The 19,180-nt window shown below is 38.5% G+C and overlaps 2 protein-coding genes across 6 annotated transcripts; one reads left to right on the top strand and one right to left on the bottom strand.

Moving 5' to 3' along the window:
• Nucleotides 1-130: 130 nt before the first annotated feature.
• Nucleotides 131-14,408, bottom strand: LOC103714884 (histidine--tRNA ligase, chloroplastic/mitochondrial-like). 5 transcript variants are annotated; one of them, XM_088712208.2, is made up of 13 exons: nt 14,153-14,408; nt 13,918-14,063; nt 13,731-13,826; nt 13,143-13,436; nt 12,789-12,918; nt 10,187-10,279; nt 8,133-8,207; nt 6,339-6,456; nt 3,622-3,764; nt 2,949-3,077; nt 2,465-2,625; nt 2,311-2,381; nt 131-847 (listed from the first exon to the last, which is right to left on the bottom strand). In XM_088712208.2, the coding sequence occupies exons 2-13, from the start codon at nt 14,052-14,054 to the stop codon at nt 840-842; spliced, it is 1,455 nt and encodes a 484-aa protein (XP_088568334.1). In that variant the 5' UTR covers nt 14,055-14,063; nt 14,153-14,408; the 3' UTR covers nt 131-839. The 5 variants fall into 5 exon arrangements, with proteins under 5 accessions (XP_088568334.1, XP_089783871.1, XP_038970863.1 ...); XM_089927745.1 differs by lacking the exon at nt 131-847 and adding an exon at nt 861-1,958; XM_039114935.3 differs by lacking the exon at nt 131-847 and having other exon boundaries at nt 2,055-2,381.
• A 1,342-nt stretch (nt 14,409-15,750) lies between these two features.
• Nucleotides 15,751-17,154, top strand: LOC103714883 (heavy metal-associated isoprenylated plant protein 3). Its single transcript, XM_039114934.2, has 5 exons — nt 15,751-15,867; nt 15,940-16,075; nt 16,172-16,395; nt 16,507-16,594; nt 16,697-17,154. Exons 1-5 carry the CDS (start codon nt 15,859-15,861, stop codon nt 17,050-17,052), a joined length of 813 nt encoding a protein of 270 aa, XP_038970862.2. The 5' UTR covers nt 15,751-15,858; the 3' UTR covers nt 17,053-17,154.
• The last annotated feature ends 2,026 nt before the right edge of the window (nt 17,155-19,180 follow it).

Genomic DNA, 19,180 nt, shown 5'->3' with positions numbered 1-19,180 from the left:
TAATGTCGTCATTTACATATAAAAACAATTCATGCGAAGAAAAGGTATCCTTATGATCAATAACCTCAAGGATGTTACAAGCTATTGGCTCAATAAATATTTATTTCAACTTTATAGAATCTGTGGTATTGATATTTATCTTTTCTCCCATCTAACCATTATCCCTCACTAATACAGGATCTCTTCTAGCCAAAAGCTTCCTTCTTAATCCCTAGGTTCCTCCTGGTTATTGTTGTTATTGGTTGCTAACCGCCTCCTAATTGTTAATGTTTTTTGAGAGAACTCCTAGTTGCTAATGTTGTTGCTGTTCCTTGACTTCCAGTTAATCCCTAATCCATTATTCCTCTTCAATTAATGTTTTGACATCGGCACTTTCTTTGCATCCCCACTCACATTATCATTTATCGTTGTTCCCTGCAGTATACACTAGAAATAGCTTGACCATGGCGATCCGATCAATTCCGACAAGTGATAAAGTATAATTGAGTGCTCCTCATTGTTAGGTATGTCCGAATTAGCCTGGCGAATGACTTGAGTTCTGCGGAGTTTCTTTTAGACCGCACATACTAATATAGTTAGTTATAATATTAGCCCTTTGACTGAATTACATTGTCTGTCTCATCCATTCTACATGGCAAAGGTGTTATGAAATGAAACACCTATCCTAGAATCTGGACGAGGCCTCACTACCAAGTAATAAGAAAGATGCAGAGTACCAAGGATTTCAGTTGCCTTGACAAACAACAAGAAATGCATCAAAAGACCGCTCGCCGACTGCTGCCAAGCATTTTTTGAAGAGCCAGAACCATCAGTTCCCCATCCCTCCTCTCTTTCAAAAATCAAAAGCCTGGCACTCAACAAGGAAATCAGTCATTAAGATGCTACATACTCTACTCTGGATAGACATATAAGATCATATCTGAGTGCAAAGTCCAAACACACTAGACAAACAAAAACTCATCACCAGCTCCTGATTATTCTTCAAAACAGGGCTTAAAGTATCATCTTGTTAGTTCTGGTTTCATGGCTTGGCACCCAACAAGAAATCTAAAAATGCTTGTCTGCTTCTCAATTCCATCAGAATTTCTCGCAGAGATCTCTTTTTGTCAAAAATTAAGCAGTTGAAGTCTAGATGAGCCTAAGAAAATGTGTCACAAGAATTTGTAATAAGCTACTTTGAGCAAATCTCTAATCCAGGGCTGTACAGATTTGAATAGTGGGAAGGTGCAGTTCAATTTGCATTTTTTTGTCTCATATAAGAGATGCTTATTAACCACCGTCTATTTATAAAATATTTTATAAAAATACAGAGAAGCAGGGTAAAAATATTATGATTTGAACCAGGAAATGCAAGTGCCACATCCTAGTCAAAATATAATTCATGCAGGAACAAGCTCAAGAAGCCTTACCAATCAGAGTCCTCATCATGATATACTAATTTTCATCTGAAACTAGCTCAAACTGAGTCTTTATTGCAACTCACATATCTCCATGGAAGTATGCAACTGAAGGATTTTGGTTGCCCATCTCTGGCAACTTCAGCTTGAGTATGATCTTTCCTTGTTCTTCTCACATGATACCAGGCTTGATCTTAAATTTTTCTCCGGCTGGCTTGCTGAGGATCAGGCCACTTTTCCCTTTATAGATGGGGTTTTGTGCAAATTGGGAGCTAGAAGAATCAAAAGACATGGCATCACTTGAAATTAGAACAAGCAAATGCCAGTTTGCACCCAGAGCTCAGTACTAGAGCACCAGCAAGCTCCAGGTCTTGAGCTCAAGTAATGCAGAAACCATGCAAGTGAAGCAGAAGAAAAGAAGGGATATGAGACCCCGTCTTCAAGGAAAACTAGCACAATTGCTCTATAATTTTACCTAGATTTATTGACGAAAGTTTCAAGCTACAGTGATGGGTCCAGCAAATCTCCACTGAAAATAAATCAAGCAGCCTGATTGGACTACTATAGGAGACAAATAGTAACACAGAAGATCAGTTAGCACCATGAGATGCAGAACTCTGATTGCCACTGTGTGACTTAGAAAAATCTGGGACCATCTTTTGAAAAAATAATCAGTACTCATAATGCGATTATAGAAAAATATTAATCATACATCTCTTCCATTGAAAAAATGAACCACCTTATCTTATCAGCATCTCGTTATTTGGATCAACAATGAATAAGCAGGAAAACCTCAATAATAACTGACGGCGAGATATTACAACAAAATTAATAAAGCATGACACTCAGCATAATTCATCGATTTTGATTTCATATTCTTCTCTGGTGGATAGGTTCTTTACACGAACCATACCTCGTTGCCACTCAGAATTTCCAACTAAGACAAGCCTGCTAGCATTGATCCGTTCAGCATGCTTAAAAACCCTGTGAATGAAAACACAAGCAAAATTAATAAGAATAGAATGTAGAAGATACAAAAATAACTAGATTCTGGCAGAATGCAGCACCACTTAAGTCGCTTATCTTCTATAAGGTCAACACTGCGGCCTTTCCTTCTAAGAGAGGACACAACCTTGGATGCTGGTCCTTCAAGCTCCACATCCAATGGGAATACAATGTCTTCTACCTGGCGCGCTAGGTCAGGCACAAGTCCTTTTTCCTTTAGCAGCTGCCACAATTCAGGTACACAACAAGTCATTATTGGAGAATCATGAAAAATAAAAATAAAAAGTAAAAATAAAAAAAAAAAATGCTAAGTGATTTTTCTAAAACAAGATTCCCTAAATTGATAAAGTTCAAAACTTGACAGAACCCAAGTGTGGGAGATAGCACTAATTGAAGTGGATTCTCCACTCTAATGAACAAAACTGCTTTTGAAAAAAAAAAAGGGCAAATCATCTCAAAAGAAGATCGTTTCTCCCATGACAAGCATTTTACTTGTCAACTTCTCAGAAATATCAATGGAGCAAAAGAAACTAGAGATTTTCATACTTCCATTATAACAGCATCTCCAAATCCAAAACCACAAGCTGGAATGTCATCACTTCCAAATGTAGAGAGTAACCGGTCATATCTTCCACCACCACAAATTGCCCGTAGCTTCCCTTCTCTATCAAATGCCTGGCAAAAAAAAAGGAGGGGGTGCAAACAATTAGGAGACGGCAGACAGATGGCACAGGAAAGAATAGTCATGCATTTTACTTATATTTGTTTTGTATGCCTCAGCTAGATTGATGCCACCAGGTTTAAAAACTATTAAACACAACAAAGATTATTTGCAAATTTGTGAAAGTCAAAGGAGAAACCTTGGTATCTAGCCAAATTAGGGGTGACAATCAATCAATCAAAAATTTCTAATGCTCAAATGTCAGACCTATATCTTCTCATCAACTTGGTTTCAAAATATCTACAAGTTTATCCATGTTCGAAGATGTCATAGCCAGACATTATAACATAGGTTCACCAAAAAGAGAGTTAAAGATGTTGTTAAGCCCTCATGCATCTGCTGTTGCAAAAACTTGCATTTGTATTCCGAGTTTGGAGAACATACAATGTCATGCCGTTTCCTGGTTTTGCAATGAAGTCTCAACTTACCGTCAGTATTTGGTTATGATAGTAATCAAACTTGTTCAATATGATGCTAACAAAGTAAGACAATTCTAACCTCAAAGACTATCCCAGTGTAATAGGCAAGTCCACGGACTACTGATGCATCAAAATTAATCCATTTGGAATAACCATAGTGTTCAGCAAGGGAAAAAAGCCTTTTTAAATCAGCCACAGCTTCGCCATCAGACCCCAGAACCTCTACATAAGCGCAATTTAAAATTATTATCGGAAATTGAAATTCTACAAATTTATACTTCACTAGTATAAATATGATTCAGTGCAAATACATACAAAGAGATCATTATTTTTAGCTTTTATCATAGAAGACGCAAGATTTTGATGCTTGCCACCCTATTCGTTTCATAGGAGGAAGCTTTACATGATGAATATTAAATGGTAAAAAAATTTAGAACGTTGAATCATATATCCCTCCATTAAACTAGTAGACAAATGGATCCCTTGATGGACAATAATGGATGTAATAAGTTGCAAAGCTGACACAATCATAACTAACACCAAGGATGGACACTGCAGGGGCACAAAATCATTATTTTGACTTGACATAATTGGGCACCTTGTCAGGCTATCCTTGGGGATGGAACCCACTAGAATAAGTCAATAAGATATTCTTTTGGTTCGAATCTCCATTTCCATGGTCATATTGATGGTTCGTAAAGGTGATGCAGCTTGGGCGATGATAGGACATTCTGACTTAACATCATGCATAGATCAGAACAGCAGATCATTGAAATGATAACAATAAGACAGAGGAGGGGAAAGAGGAAGAAGATGGAGAGATTTAGAGATTTAAAAGGGAAAAGAAGGAAGAAGAGAGCATTAGTGGCCTATAAAGAGGACAAAACAGCACCCAACTTCGTCCTAATTAACCGACTTCATCAAGAAGGATAACTTCTAGACCAAGAAATTGATAGCGAGATCTCAAATTAACTTGTTGGTCTCATGGTGTATCTCAGTATAGAAGATGATGCCAAGGGTCTTTATTTATTTTATAAACTCTTCCGGCAGATAAGTTATACCAAGAATAGTCATTTATGATACTATGCAATTTATGCCGCCCCATGTGCATATAATATGCATGGGATTAGCTGCTTCAAAGGGATCTTTCATTCTGGTTGGGCCTTTTTCAGAAAAAAACACAAAATCGTACAAAATTTATCATGTCTTGTGGACCACCACTATTCATGCCTTATCATATCTAACTAGGTTTCTGCACCTTTTCAATCATATACTTTTTAAGGCTTATCCTCTGTTAAACAAAGTTTTTCCTTTTAGTCCTCTCCAACAACTTCCATCTGGTCTTCCCGATATTTTAAACAACAAATCCCTTATCCACCTAGGTGCCTGCCTAATGTTTTGCATTATGAACTCGTGCTTGAGTAAACCTAGGCTCCCACTTAGCACAGTAGCACCTAGAAGCTAGGTGGCCCACTGGCCACCTGCCTGCTGCCTAAATCTTTTAAATGCTGGGTTTCCTCAACTCTTTCCACCTCTTTACCTGAAAGAAACCCAAAATCCAATTGAGATCTTTCAACTATTTGCTATACATAACCTTAACACCTGAAACAGTTACTTATCACATTCTTAATCATAAGTGACTCCTAAGCTCATTTTCTGTACACATTTGGACATCTTAAAGTAAAATTTCTCACATTTCCTACAAGCCCACCAAACTTTTTATTATGCTACATCCATCTCATCTACCAGGAATTTCCAAGTAACCCAATATTACCAGTCATATTGTGTCTCTTGTAACTCTTCTTTATATTTCACCAGCATGCAACAATCACGCAAAAATCCAAAAGCGCAAAATTGGTATATTCACCCTTCTCTTATAATAGTGGATAACTCTCCATCCGTCTCTCTAGTATTCCTTTTAAGGAAGAAATGTCTCAGATATATCTCTTGGCTATTGGCCTCATATGCCTTTTCATTTACAATCTCTCTAAAATAGCATTCAGGATTCTTTGTATGACCAAGTAGTTTATAAACATGTATCTACCTTCATTGTTCAAATTTAGCATAACGGATTTCGTTACCAAATTAATTAGCATTACATCATCTCGACAATTAAAAGTACCACTAATCCTTGGTGTATCCCCAAACTTAAAAGCCAGGCATATAATGGGAATAGGACTATGAGTAGAAGCAAAAAAGAAGGTACTAAACAGGGGACCAGTATGAAATTTGCAGTACAAGAACAGATACAACACCATAAGTTATCAATCCCTACTTTAGAATGCTTACCGCTAGTAAATCCTCACCCATTTGACCACAACTACTTCTCAGGCTGGTTATGTCTCAGTAATGGCATCTGTTCCTCTAATCATCCACCAAATTGCCTAGTGTGATACTCCATGATCTACTTTTCTCCAAGGGAAAGAGGAACATGTTTAGCTTGATTATTCTCCATAGTAATTGCCTAAGCAAGAAAATATTATGCATTGTACAAACAAACCAATTATAAAGATTATCGGCAGAACTTTGTTGTTTTTTTTTAAAACATCACTTAAGATACAGAATTGTGTTTATGTAGATTTAAAAACAGATATAAGATAAACCTAGATTTGTCTCTATAAAGGAGAATGGCAAAGATGAGTAGAATCCATAGTATGGTTTGCATAAGAAAGTACATACCACTTTATCAAAAAAGAAAAGGTTTGGGGATAAGGTAACAGACATCCACACCTGGAATTATTCGCAAAAGTAAATTATGAAAGTACGATTGACTTGGAAACTTCTATAATAGCAAACCTTCAAGTTTGGACAATGACTTGAGGGATAGGACTTCAACTATTCCCTTGACAGCTTCCAACGATACACCAGCTATCATCAATTCTTTCTCAACCTCTTCTCTAGTAATTTTTCCCAACTGTCTTGCATACAACAAAATTTAACCATCATTAAAACAAACATGAAAATAATGTTATCAAATGGATCATGGAACAAGGAGACATGCATATCTAAGTTTGGACAACAATCTGCATGCAAGAAACATTTCCATTACAGATTTGAGCATAAAAAATATGTTGATGCCAAGAATATTAGGCAGTTCATATGATTATCATATTGAAAATTTATAAAAAAACTGATAGTTTAGAAGTAATTTCAGCTGAAGCTTAAGAGAAAGATAGTATTTCTATCGGAATATTTAAAATACAAACTAAAGGTCATAAAGGTTATATGTTTATGTTAAAGAATACAAGCCGTCTTGGTTACAGCCCTTTGATCCAATGCAGGCTGATCAAGATGAACTTCACAATTGATGGAGAGATGCAATAGCAACAAAGGGAGCATTTAAGAAAATGAAGAATTGTCCTACAAACATTATTCATGATGTAAATGGTGCATCCAGAGTCCCTTTACAACATGAGGTCGTCCAGGAATTTGAGACATCTAAGACAAGCTCAAGGACATCATTATCTGCATGATGCACATGAAGTATCTTTTAATTTCAGGATACAGCACTAATAACTGAAAAGGTTCTCTCTTGTTGAACCATATCACCTTTGTTGACATAAATCAGCAAAGCCTAAAAAGCAGCATGGAAGGGCTACAAGACCAAATACAGGAGACCTTATATGATTCTTGATCTGTTTTTCTAAGGGCTAGGTAGAAAATCTTGTTGGCCATGAGATATGTACATCTTTTATTTGATCAGATACTTCATATTTGCCGGAAAATATTCTTTATGAAGAGTATGATGCTCTACCTTGAATACTTGATGAAGAAGACGATTGTGGTGTATGCCATAATTACTATTTCTTTCACAACTTGTGACTGGTAATCCTTTGGACCTTGTCAATCATATTTTAAAACTTGAGTGGATAATCATTTTTCACCACTTGTAACCCCTCTCATTTACTTTTAATAGTAATTGGTAGGTGTACCTTGCTGGTTAAATTATGACTGCAGCACAAAGTTTTTCCTCTTTCTCTAACTCTTCTTTTTCTGGGGATTTTGCAAGAAAATACCACTGTATTTCATATTTGCAGATCGAGTTTTTTTTTTTTTTTTTTGAACTTCAATGGATTATTATACCCCCAATCTCATGACTTCTTGTAAGCACAAACCAGTATTATCGATGCATCCATTACCAGCATGTGTGCATTTATTACTAAATTGTGTGCATCAACTAAGATGAGCATGTGCATTCATCTAAAAGTATAAGCACAATGGTCCAAGAAAGGACACAATGGGCTGATTCTGCAAATTAGAACAGCAGCAGCAACAAATGGGTCTGATTTGTGAATATTAAATAAGGTAAACATTTTTCTGCAAAATCCCCTACTTTTCCTTTATATAGTAATTTTCCTAAAATGCCTTAACACATGACATAAACTGCCATAGAAGACTGCAAAAGTTTATTGTCCAAAACTAAAAGATGCCGACTAACAAAAACTGATCATTCATTTAGCCTGTCATCACTGTCATAGTGATAATTGGCGAAACCATCTATCACATAGAGCACTGAATACTCCAAATCCAACTCATTGCAGACTGTAAAGGCAAATGCGTACGAATAATTAAAGTTGGATGTGAACTGACCTTGTCAACAATGACACAAACTTCCATGAACAAATGTTCTGGTATAGAATACATTTGCAGCACTGCCTGCAGAACCTGTAAGGAAGAAGCATTTTCATCTCAGAAATAGCAAAAACATAATAGACCATGAACAGATAACTGCACCCACAAGTTAGAAGTCAACAAATTCTTCACTACAAATATTATTAAAAGAGTGCAAAACTAATTATTCATATGAATACATTGAAACAGAGTAAAAGGAGTGAAAGACAACTTTTAACATGGTAACATGCCACTATTATAGTCATTCATAGTTCACATCATAATCAAATAATAAAAAGCAAAGGCAAAACGCCATGGGGAGCATTGCGTACTTTACATTGAAAAAGTATTTCCTATAGAATTAAAACAAGCAATGAAGGCAAACCTACCTTTTTCCTCAATTATAACAACAAAGAATCAAACAATTTCTTTACGAAGCACGTCCCATCCAAGTTATTTCTGACTATAAGAAGGTCTTTAAGATGTGCAAGGTGAGTTCTGATTCAGAATTTTCACTAGTTCCAATGTTTCTTGGAACATATAGGGCATCAATGCTGATTGAATTTATCATTTTCTTGAAACATTTGAAAATTCATTGTGCTGAATGATTGAAGCAATGCACTTTATCTGATTGTTTCCTCCCATTGCTTTGCTGTTCTAAAGTTAACAAAGAAATCTAAAATATGTGCCCATGCATACCAGCGATATGTAGACCGACAGATCGCCAGCTTAATTAAATCATGTTGATCTAGTGCAGGATCACTATTACAAATTTTGACATTCATGTTCATTTTGGATATGCAGAGAGTCCATATTTTTTTTCAATTTTTTTTTCCCTTTCAAGCATCTTTCAAGATCTGTTACACATATTGTTGTGTAATTGCATCAGCATATGCAACATTTCATAGAGAAAAGATTATATCTCAATCCAGTTCTTAGGGCCTGTTTGGATAATTGGGCTGAAAATCCTATGGGATTCGTAAATTGGGATAGTATAAACAATGCAACATAAAATTATAGGTTAGGTTAGGCCTATATTCATAAATACCCAACAGGTCTTTTTTTTGCCCCTATGGTATTCAGGCCGGCCCACTCCAAAGCTATTGCTGGATAATTATGAATATAGGCCTAGCCCAACTTGTAATCCTATGATCCTGCTGGTTTCTATAATGGTTTCTATATTTAAGAATCTACGCTTACATTTTTTTAATTAGCTCCCTAACTTTGACTTTGCTTCTATGATGGTTTCTATAGTTTGATCTCCTTGATATTTATGCCCGCACTTAGTATAAACTAAAGTATTTCCTCATAATTATAGTTAATATGTTTATATCTATTTTCATACCATCATTCCAAATCTTATATAAGTCTAGGTTTGCTAATGGAGCCACATTATGAATTTAAAAAATTCATATCCTTCAAATTGTTTGAACTAAATAACTAGTATATATATTTAAGTAAAGACAGGCTCATATAGATGGTAACACTTATTACAGAAACACATTACAAAATCCCCAACTCACAAAAAAAGGGTTGTGGTTCTATATGCCAGCATGCATATTTATGTTCTTCCAATGAAATGTAGATAATTGATGTGATAAGCAGATCTCATATGCTTCATGTCTTATTTTCGGAGAGAGGTTGAACCATACCACCCATAATTTTATCAATTACAATATCAAAGTATATGACAGAAGCAGAACATGGGACATATAAGCTACCAAGTACCAACTAAGTGCCGAGACGAGAGGAGAAACTCAAAAAAATCAGTTACCTTAAAATCAAGATTGCTTACATCAAATTTCTTGTCTTTTGTTTTTAATGGAATTACCACCCTTGACATGAAACATGTCTGGATTTTATCCAACCAAATAAAGCAGCATACATTGTAAAGGTATTTTAGTATATATAGTAGAAAAATAATTATTCAGAATGTTTTTTCTTGTCCAATCTTACCCAAAGAGAGAGCGAGAGAAAGAAAGAGAGAGAGAGAGAGAGAGAGAGAGAGAGAGAGAGAGGATCCAAATGTAAACCTTTCGGCTAGACACTCTGATTCCCACATCCAACGATGTGACCCCAAGCCGTTCAAATAAGAGGACAATAGCATGAATAAGTTCTGCCTCAGCCTGTGGTACAAATACTGAAATGTTAGATAATAAGTTACATTATAAAATAATTGCAGCAAATATGAAATTATCCGTTGTAACCCTTGCCCCAAAAAATGAGAAAAAAAATGCATGACGACTTTGCATGATACCCATCTTTTGTTCATTAACCAAAATAGGGCACTTTGTTGCAGCAGTCTTTCTAAACAAAATAAAGACATTTAGACCAAGGTCTGAAAACTAGGCTTTGGTTTCAATATCGGCTGGGTATGTGGAGTTTTCAAATAAGAGGACAATAGCATGAATAAGTTCTGCCTCAGCCTGTGGTACAAATACTGAAATGTTAGATAATAAGTTACATTATAAAATAATTGCAGCAAATATGAAATTATCCATTGTAACCCTTGCCCCAAAAAATGAGAAAAAAAATGCATGACGACTTTGCATGATACCCATCTTTTGTTCATTAACCAAAATAGGGCACTTTGTTGCAGCAGTCTTTCTAAACAAAATAAAGACATTTAGACCAAGGTCTGAAAACTAGGCTTTGGTTTCAATATCGGCTGGGTATGTGGAGTTCCTGTTTCATTGGTCTTGGAAGTTCCACTCCAAGTTTTGGAGTTTCGGTCAAAAAATCAAGAAAAATTCAAAAAGAGAAGAAAATAAACAAAGTTATGAAAACTTAAAATTCAGCATTTTAAAGTATTTTGTGCTGCATAGGTTCTTTAATTTCAACAATTTGGAATTGGCAATTAATATCTCATGTAAGTGAAGTACACAAGTATTTTTTACTTTGAACAAATATATGTTGTTTATTCTTGAACTTTAGGTGTTTGAAAATCCATTATATATAGCAACTATAAAGCTTTTTAGGACTGAGTGCATTCAGTTCTTCATTTTCTTGTACAACTGGCAAGTATACTGATTTCTCATGTTTTTAAGGTTAAGCAGCTAACTAATAAAATGCATGTAGTCACATAATGTTACATTTGTTTTATTAAAAAAACAAGTTATCTATTTAAACGTTTGTACTTAGTTATTTGCATTAGTTCTCAATATGTGCTTCAATAAAGACCTTTTCAAAGACTACGTCCTGTTATGTACTTAAATTCACTATCTATCTCCTCTGAAAACTCCAGAAAAATAAAGGAAAACCATAGAAAATTAATATTACAATACCTATGTACTGAAATAAGTAAAGAAGTGACCCTAGGATAATTGTAAATACCAAAAAAGTCTTCAAAGTAAAAAACATTGATAACGAGTTTTAGTCAGTTTTGGTTGAAAGTGGTGGAAACCGCCAAAACTGACCAAAACCCAAAACTGGAGGCGGTTGCAGTTCGGTCTTAGCCAAAACTTAAAATCTTGATTTAGACCACTACTGTACCATCAAACTTATTATCAATCCTCTCAGTTGACGTTTCACAATGCCATTTTAAGTCAAGATAGTGGTAGCCTACTTGCAGTTGGAAATAAGAACAGGAATAACATATTAGGTATATAAAGGAAATGGAAGTAAAAATTTCTTGTTGCCTAAGACAATATAGCATCAGGAGAGCATTTCTACAATATAATTTTTTGCCTAACAGTCAAGACAAAACCACATCACACAAAAAGAAAACCAAGCCACGGTACACACCACCAGAACCTCAAAAGGATTTTTATTCTATACATAGTCGACATATGGCAAGGAGAACGAGTTTGAAGCAAGAAGAAAAGGAGAAAAGCCTCCCAGACATGAACCCCAAAAACTGATAGTTGTTTCTAGAACACCACAGTGCCACTCAATTGCCTAAAACTGGATCCATACCAGCAGTACTGCAAGCATAACTCTCTACTACAGATCGTAATTAACAATCCATCTTTTGCATGGCAACAATATTATAAGAACCCCTGGTTTGTTTCGAGCCAGAGAACCCAATAGAAGCATTCAAAAAAGTAGCGCTTTAGTGAATATCTTTACTCCATGCTTCTCCTCGGGGAAGCCATGAAGAAAACAGCAGCTGATTGGGCATCATCTCTTTTAATCTTTGCAGCATAGTTCCCTTTATTTGCAAGACAAGAAATCTATGATCAGTTTTCCTGATTTTATAGTTTTTTCCTGTTTGTTCTAAAATTCTTTTGGTGTGGGAGTATTAAAGAAGTTTGACTTGGCAAATTAGTAAGCTTGTGTCATTTGAATGAATTGATTATCCGTCTCAGTTTGTCTCTTTAGCAATAAATAAAGAGAATAGAATGGAGAATAGAATTACTAAAATGATCACCTAATATTTCAACTTAACCGAGTCATGATCTTAAAGAAGAAAATTGACAATGTGGCTTCAATCTTTTTTTGACTTGTCAATCCAACTAAATCATAAAATACTTAGCAAATTCCAGCTGAATTTTATTTTTTTTAAATAATTTTTTGAATGTATACTCTTCTAAATACGAGAAAATGCATGAATACCCGCATGAAGTTTCTATTTGCGTGTATGCCATAGAACCATAAGATCCTCATCTAGTGAAACGAAAATCACGTGTAACATACCCGAACTTTAGAAACACCAATTATATCCATATTCCATTGATAATGTTCACGGCGCCTTCCTCTTGTCATCCGTTCATATCGCCAACACTGCCCTATAGCAAACCATCTCAATGGAAAGGAGACAGATTTTCTAGACAGGAAAAAAAATTAAAGATCAAAGTCAAGCTAGTTTTAGAAGTCCATCATGTACCTATACAAGTTTCTTGACATAATAAATTGCACTTCCGAAGCTTATCTAAGGTTGAAATGGAAGAGTAATTGCATAAAACAGAGACAAACAGGTCCATATGTTCTAAGTTCAAAATGATATTTTTTGGAAAAAGAAAAGAAAAGGAGAATTTTTGAGAATGATACCCCTGCTTTATCACGAGACGTGCCAAAGAAGGAGTGATCTCAGGCCTCAAAACAACACGACGACCCCCTTTGTCCTCAAAATTGTACAGCTGGCAATAAAAAGAGTAATGAGTAACCCACTTAATTCTTATGAAAGATTTCGAACAAACCTTTTCATGCACAACCATGACCATAAGACAGAAAACATGGAACAAAGTAACGAGAAAAAAATACGCTAACTCAAGAATACAATTCTTCAAAGTTCGGAATACTCCCCAACAATGATTTTTCAACCAGGCTTTCTTGTCAATTCCACTGCAGTGAAATTAGATTTATCGATTCAGAAAATATCTTCAAACAATACAACATTTATTTTTGTAAAAGGAATAATTTTTTTTTGGTATGTGTTGCTATTAGCGCATCTTGTGCTGATTTCTTTACTTCTCATTGAGGGCAAAATGTATTAGTATCTTCTCTGTACTCCTCCATAACTTTGTGGTTTTATAAAATTCTTATGAGCTTGCAATCTCTTGCCAAGAACCACATCAAAAACCAAATCTTCATACCTAAAAGGCAAGAATATACATCAAAGAGGCAGCATCTACTTACTTGCTGCGTGATTTCCTCACCAGCCTTCCTGATAAATAGAGCCTCTGACTCAAGAACCGGGAAGTCGACCTCCTCGAACGAGAGAAGCCGAGACACCTAACAAGAAAGTGGAACCATCCAGCAACCAAACAACTGATGTGCAAAACCCCAAGAACAGCCATTAACAGCTAGCACTTAACCTCATTACCTCTCGAAAGTTCTGGAAGAGCCAGTTACGGAGCCGCATGTCCTCCGGAGGGAAATCCCTCGTACCCCTCGGGGGATTGACGTCGATAACCGACATTTTTGTTCCCGTGACCGGCGGGGGTGGCTCTGCGACCTCATCGGCGTTGTCTGGAGAGAGGATCGGAAAGAGTCGGGGACTGAGGGAGATTGAAGGGAAGAGTGACGGGAACGCGGAGATGAGAGTGTGGAGAGCTCACCTTGGGTGGCGGTGGAGGAGGAGAGAGGGAGGAGGCGGAGCCGGCGGATGGGGACGGCGGCGGAGGGGCGGAGGGAGAGGGGGAGGCGTGGGCGGAGGAGAAGGTGGTGGAGGGGAGGGAACGCGGACATAGTTTTGTCTAGGTTTCTTGAAATCTTACTAGGGGGGGAAGGAGGGATAAGAAGAAAGCTTGAGGGTTGGAAGGGCGGGCGTGGCCTCAAACTAAAGAAGCTGGCGGTCAAGGGGTTCGGTTCCTCGCTGGTGAAGGTTAATTATGGTAATACAGATAACGTGGCAGACGATCATTGGATGAGTAGTTCTTTGAATTTTGTTTCCTCTTGGACTTGGTCAAGCTGCTAGTGGGCCGGGCTTAGGGCACAGAAAATGGCACCGTTCAAACAGAACCGGCTCGAAGCCTGACTAAATGAGATGTTAGACCCAAGACCCGTCCCATGCTCTATTGGGGAGGATGAGCCCAGCTAAAATCCCAACATCCTCATTGGATTAAGTGTCAACCCAGGTTGGCTGGATCAAGGTTGAGAGCAAACGTGTTCTAGCCCAACACTGAGCCCACTAAAATTAAACTCAAACTGATACCACCTGATAAATCTGACATGAAATACTTAAATGTTTCGTTTAATTACATCATGACCCCCTCTGTCCCAGCTCGTGCTGACCAATCCCAATAAAAATTTGGATTAATATGAAGTTGGGTTGGAGAGATCCCAACTCGAGATAAGGGCTAGGAGATACAAAAATTCGATTAGGTTAAGATTAGACTTCAACTACCACCTAATCTTAGTTTGAATGGAAGCACCTCGTGCACTCTAATATGGGTGTAATTGCGAGGAATTAACGCATTTAGGACAATCGACCATTACGATTGTAATTGCAAGGAATTAACAGACTTTGTACGCATCAAAGATCCAGGTCATACTTTAGTGGTGATGGTTCATCAAGCTCCTACTGGTGGAAAAGCATCATATTAGAGAGCCCAATGAACAAAAATCATATGAAGATCAAGGTAGCACCTTTGATGGGGATTATTATTTTTAACTCGATGACAAGATTATCGATTCCAACCTCAATCAAATTATGGTTTATATGATATGGTCCAAAAAATTTGAATAAACGCAAATCTAATCTTGGCACGTCAGAGAAACACGATGGAGGAGTAGCTCTCATAGTCGTAGTTTAAAGACCAGAAGGAAGAATTAAACGCGCTACGACCAGCACGACCATCCACCTTCCCAACGATCCACTTACTGAGAAGGTGGACCGAAAATTCTCGGCGCACGCTCCATGTAGATTGTAGAAGCCCACCGACTCCCTAGTCCCTACCCCATGTTTACTCAATTACCCCTCCCGTGGTATTCAAATATAGAATACAACCGGGGTATTGTAGTCATTCCACGAATAGAGAAAGCGCAATACTGGAGCGTGCAGGGCCGGTTCCCGCCCCTGATGCGACACGTGGCACTGCCTCCTGGATGGCGCCTTACCCAACTCATACATCCCATGTCGATGGACTCCATAATGCCATGCATCCGTTCCATCCCATCGAAACCCTCGCCGTCCCTCCCATTTATACCTGGCCCCCGCTTTCTATTTCGCTCCCCACTCCACTCCACTCCACTCCACTTCTTGTAGCACGGGGAGCGAAACGAACGAGAGGAGGAGGAGGAGGAGGAGAAGGGAGCTGCGATCATGGGCAAGGTGAGCTCGACTCCCACCAATCCGCGATCGATAACTAAATTTCGCACCGATTTTTCTTTACTTTGATCTCAGAAGGGGAAGAAGGAAGGAGAAGGAGGAGGAGGAGAGGGGAAGAAAGACGACGGAACGATCACTGTCGTCTTAAAGGTCAACATGCATTGCGAGGGATGCGCAGAGAAGGTCAAGAGATCCGTCAAGGGTTTCGAAGGCAAATCTCCTCTTCCATTGGATCGATTTCGAAGCACCTTGATTGGATTGATTTTTTTTCTTTTTTGCAATGACGGTCGAATTGTACATTGTACAGGGGTGGAGGGGATGAAGGCGGACATCAGCGGGGGGAAGCTGACGGTGGTGGGGAAGATGGATCCGACGAAGCTCCGCGATCGGGTCGCGGCCAAGACCCACAAGAAGGTGGATCTCGTTTCTCCCACCAATCCCCCCAAGAAGGACGCCAAAGAGAAAGAGGACTCCAAAAAGCCCGCCGGCGAGAAGAACTCCAACAAGTCCGACGATAAAAAATCCAAGGAGGTATGATTTATTTATTTTTTCTTTCTTTTTAAAAAAAAACCAGTGATCCAATTCTTTGTTGTTTTTTTTAAATTAATTGATGAATTATTTTGTTTTAAATTTCTCTGATAGCCTGTGGTGACGACGGTGGTGCTGAAGATTCGCCTCCACTGCGATGGCTGCATCGAACGGATTACAAAAAGGATCCGGAAAATTAAGGGTGATTTTTTTTTTGTTTGAATATTTTTCATCCGAATTCGCTTTTATTCTATCCCGGAAATGCCCCTGATGGGATCTGGTTATTATTCCGACGGATGGACAGGAGTGCAGCAGGTGACGGCGGACGCGCAGAAGGATCTGGTGACCGTGAAAGGCACGATGGACGCGAAGGCCCTGCCGGAGGTGCTGAAAGAGAAGCTGAAGCGGGCGGTGGAGGTGGTGCCACCGAAGAAGGACGACGGCGGCGAGAAGAAGGACAACGGCGGCGAGAAGAAGGACAAGGGCGGCGACAAGAAGGAGAAGGGCGAGGGCGGTGGCGGAGGAGGGAAGGTCGACGGCGGGAAAGAGGCGGCGGCCAACCGGATGGAGTACTACGCGGGCTACCCTTACTCCTTCGAGATGGTGCACGCACCCCAACTGTTCAGCGACGAGAACCCCAACGCCTGCTCCGTTATGTGAAAACGGAAACGGTTTCATATTTCAGTTTTGGTACTCTATATATTTCCACCGCTAGGAAATAATAAAAAAAAAAGCAAGGGAAAAATAGGAATTTGGTGTCAATCCTTTTTGTTAGCTTGGATTAGTGACATAGTGCTTTTGTTAGTTTTGTAGTTCAGCCGGTAATTACCTAATTGACCAAAGTTTAGATACCTAGTTACGGGCCTTGGTATTTATAAATGAATGGGAAAATGGACAGCGGAGTCCACCTAGTGGGGCCTACGAAATTGAAAGGGATGCAAACGGGGGACGTGAAGACCATCCGATGGCCAGCGGATGGTAGATCTCGGTGGATTCTTGATGTCGGGGTTATGGTGGACATATATCCATGTCACGCTTAATTATTTCAAGATCTGGTTGGTGAGAATTCTGCAATCCAGAAGAGTAGTTATCGACTATTAGTTGGGACTTGGAATTCTGGATACACTGATTAGGAATGGTCCTGCGTCCCGCCACCTGATATTGACCCAAATGGACCGTGGAAGGTATCCAATTGATTGCTTTCTGGTGCCCGGGTGGTTGGGTCTCTGGGCTTGGAGACAACATTTCTAATGTGACTTCTATGTGTCAGTCACGTACTGGTCTGATACACACGGGTAGTTGCGCGTCAGGTGGAGGCTTGGCTAATTTTAACTGGATGTGCCATGCAGAATCAAGTAGCCCTAGCTTGGGTGCTTTGGCAAATCTCGATCCAGTCCATGGAAGCTTGGACGAGGATTGTCCATGGCACAAGTTAAAGGAATGATCATATCACTGTTATTTTGTTGTTCTCTTATTAGGTGCTTGTTTATATGTTATCTAGTTAAGAGGGTTAGCTCCTTTCGGAGATTTGTGAGAGGTTGTAGTCCCTCCCGGGCCATCCATATTTATCAAAAAGTGAACAGCGCGGCTGACTGAATAATCTCTTTTGCGGCGCATAATTCTGATGGATTTCTCTAGAAAAAACTAAGCGGATGTTTCATACTCTCTTCGTCAGCTTTCATACCCATAACTCTTATTCGTGGAATTAATGAAGCTGCTACCTATGACTCAACGAGACATAACAATATATGGATTCTTACTGTATTGACTACAACCTGAGGTTTCACTCTATAATCTTGACAGAATATAGCTCAGTTGGAGATGCTTACACATCCTCTCATGGTACAAGACAACCTTCTCTAATTTGTAACATTAAGTGGATGAAGATGATAAATTTTATAATCAAAAGAGCATGGATCTTTGGAATCAATAAAGCTCCCTAAGGGTGCATTCCCTAGATCGTTGTATTTAATTTTGAAACTGTTGTGGTAGGAGATTGTCCTCTGGCGTTCGTTAAAACATAATAAAAGTTGACGACAAAATTGTCACGTTTTGAGTCAACCATGGATTAAAAATGAAAAGAACGTTGCGATGAAAAGCTGAGAACCGCGCATATATTCCTTTAATGATGATACCCCTATCATCGCAGCTAGGGGAGTAACCAGCTTCAGAGGGACCTCAAAGGCATGCTCTGCCACTCACAAGCCACAACTAGCATATTAACGGTCTAATTCATGTGGCCACCAATCTCATCTCTGTGTGCAGACCCAAACTATTTAGACTCAAGTCTTCCATGCATGCATGCAATCGAATATATTTGAGAAAAATGGCCGACATCAGGACCCATGGCTTCTATTCTCTAACAAAAGATAATAGGGAAAACTAGAGAGAGAGAGAGAGAGGGGCCCCAAGGGGAGGGGGGGATCAAGTGAGGACCATCTCATGATGTGCTCTAAATTAATCCACACGCGGATAATGTTTTTGTTTATGCTTATAGGAGTAAGCACCTTTGAACACCTTGTCAAGATGCCATCATCACAAATAAAGAAGATTGCAACGCCATGTCAAAAGGAGTAATGCCTATTGGTCCTCACACATCAAAGTTAAAGAAGGTGGAAATGTGGGAAAGAAAGAGGGAGCAAAAAAGCTTCAAGCATTTATCTTCTCCTTGTTTCTCAAGTGCCTACTTGCTTATTGCTTAAGCCACATACTTAGAACGTCCTAGACAGCACCGTCCGTATATGGTCGCTCATATGCTTTACAACACAATCAGACATTCATAATTCAA

Source organism: Phoenix dactylifera, chromosome 16 (assembly GCF_051530095.1).
Source record: "Phoenix dactylifera cultivar Ajwa chromosome 16, Ajwa_hap1_PhDact_Kaust_v1.1, whole genome shotgun sequence".
Taxonomy (NCBI): Eukaryota; Viridiplantae; Streptophyta; class Magnoliopsida; order Arecales; family Arecaceae; genus Phoenix; species Phoenix dactylifera.
The sequence above is the reverse complement of the archived record's forward strand: the minus strand, read 5'-3'. Positions and strand labels throughout refer to the sequence as shown.

Excerpts from the sequence above, each read along its gene's own strand:
- LOC103714884 (XM_039114935.3), bottom strand. The coding sequence starts at position 14,054 with ATGAGGTCGCAGAGCCACCCCCGCCGGTCACGGGAACAAAAATGTCGG. Across the intron at positions 8,208-10,186 it reads TCAGAGTGTCTAGCCGAAAG|GTTCTGCAGGCAGTGCTGCA; the intron begins GTTTACATTTGG and ends TCTTCCTTACAG. Across the intron at positions 2,626-2,948 it reads GAGATGCTGTTATAATGGAA|CTGCTAAAGGAAAAAGGACT; the intron begins GTATGAAAATCT and ends GAATTGTGGCAG.
- LOC103714883 (XM_039114934.2), top strand. Across the intron at positions 16,076-16,171 it reads ATCCGTCAAGGGTTTCGAAG|GGGTGGAGGGGATGAAGGCG; the intron begins GCAAATCTCCTC and ends TACATTGTACAG. Across the intron at positions 16,396-16,506 it reads ACGATAAAAAATCCAAGGAG|CCTGTGGTGACGACGGTGGT; the intron begins GTATGATTTATT and ends TTTCTCTGATAG.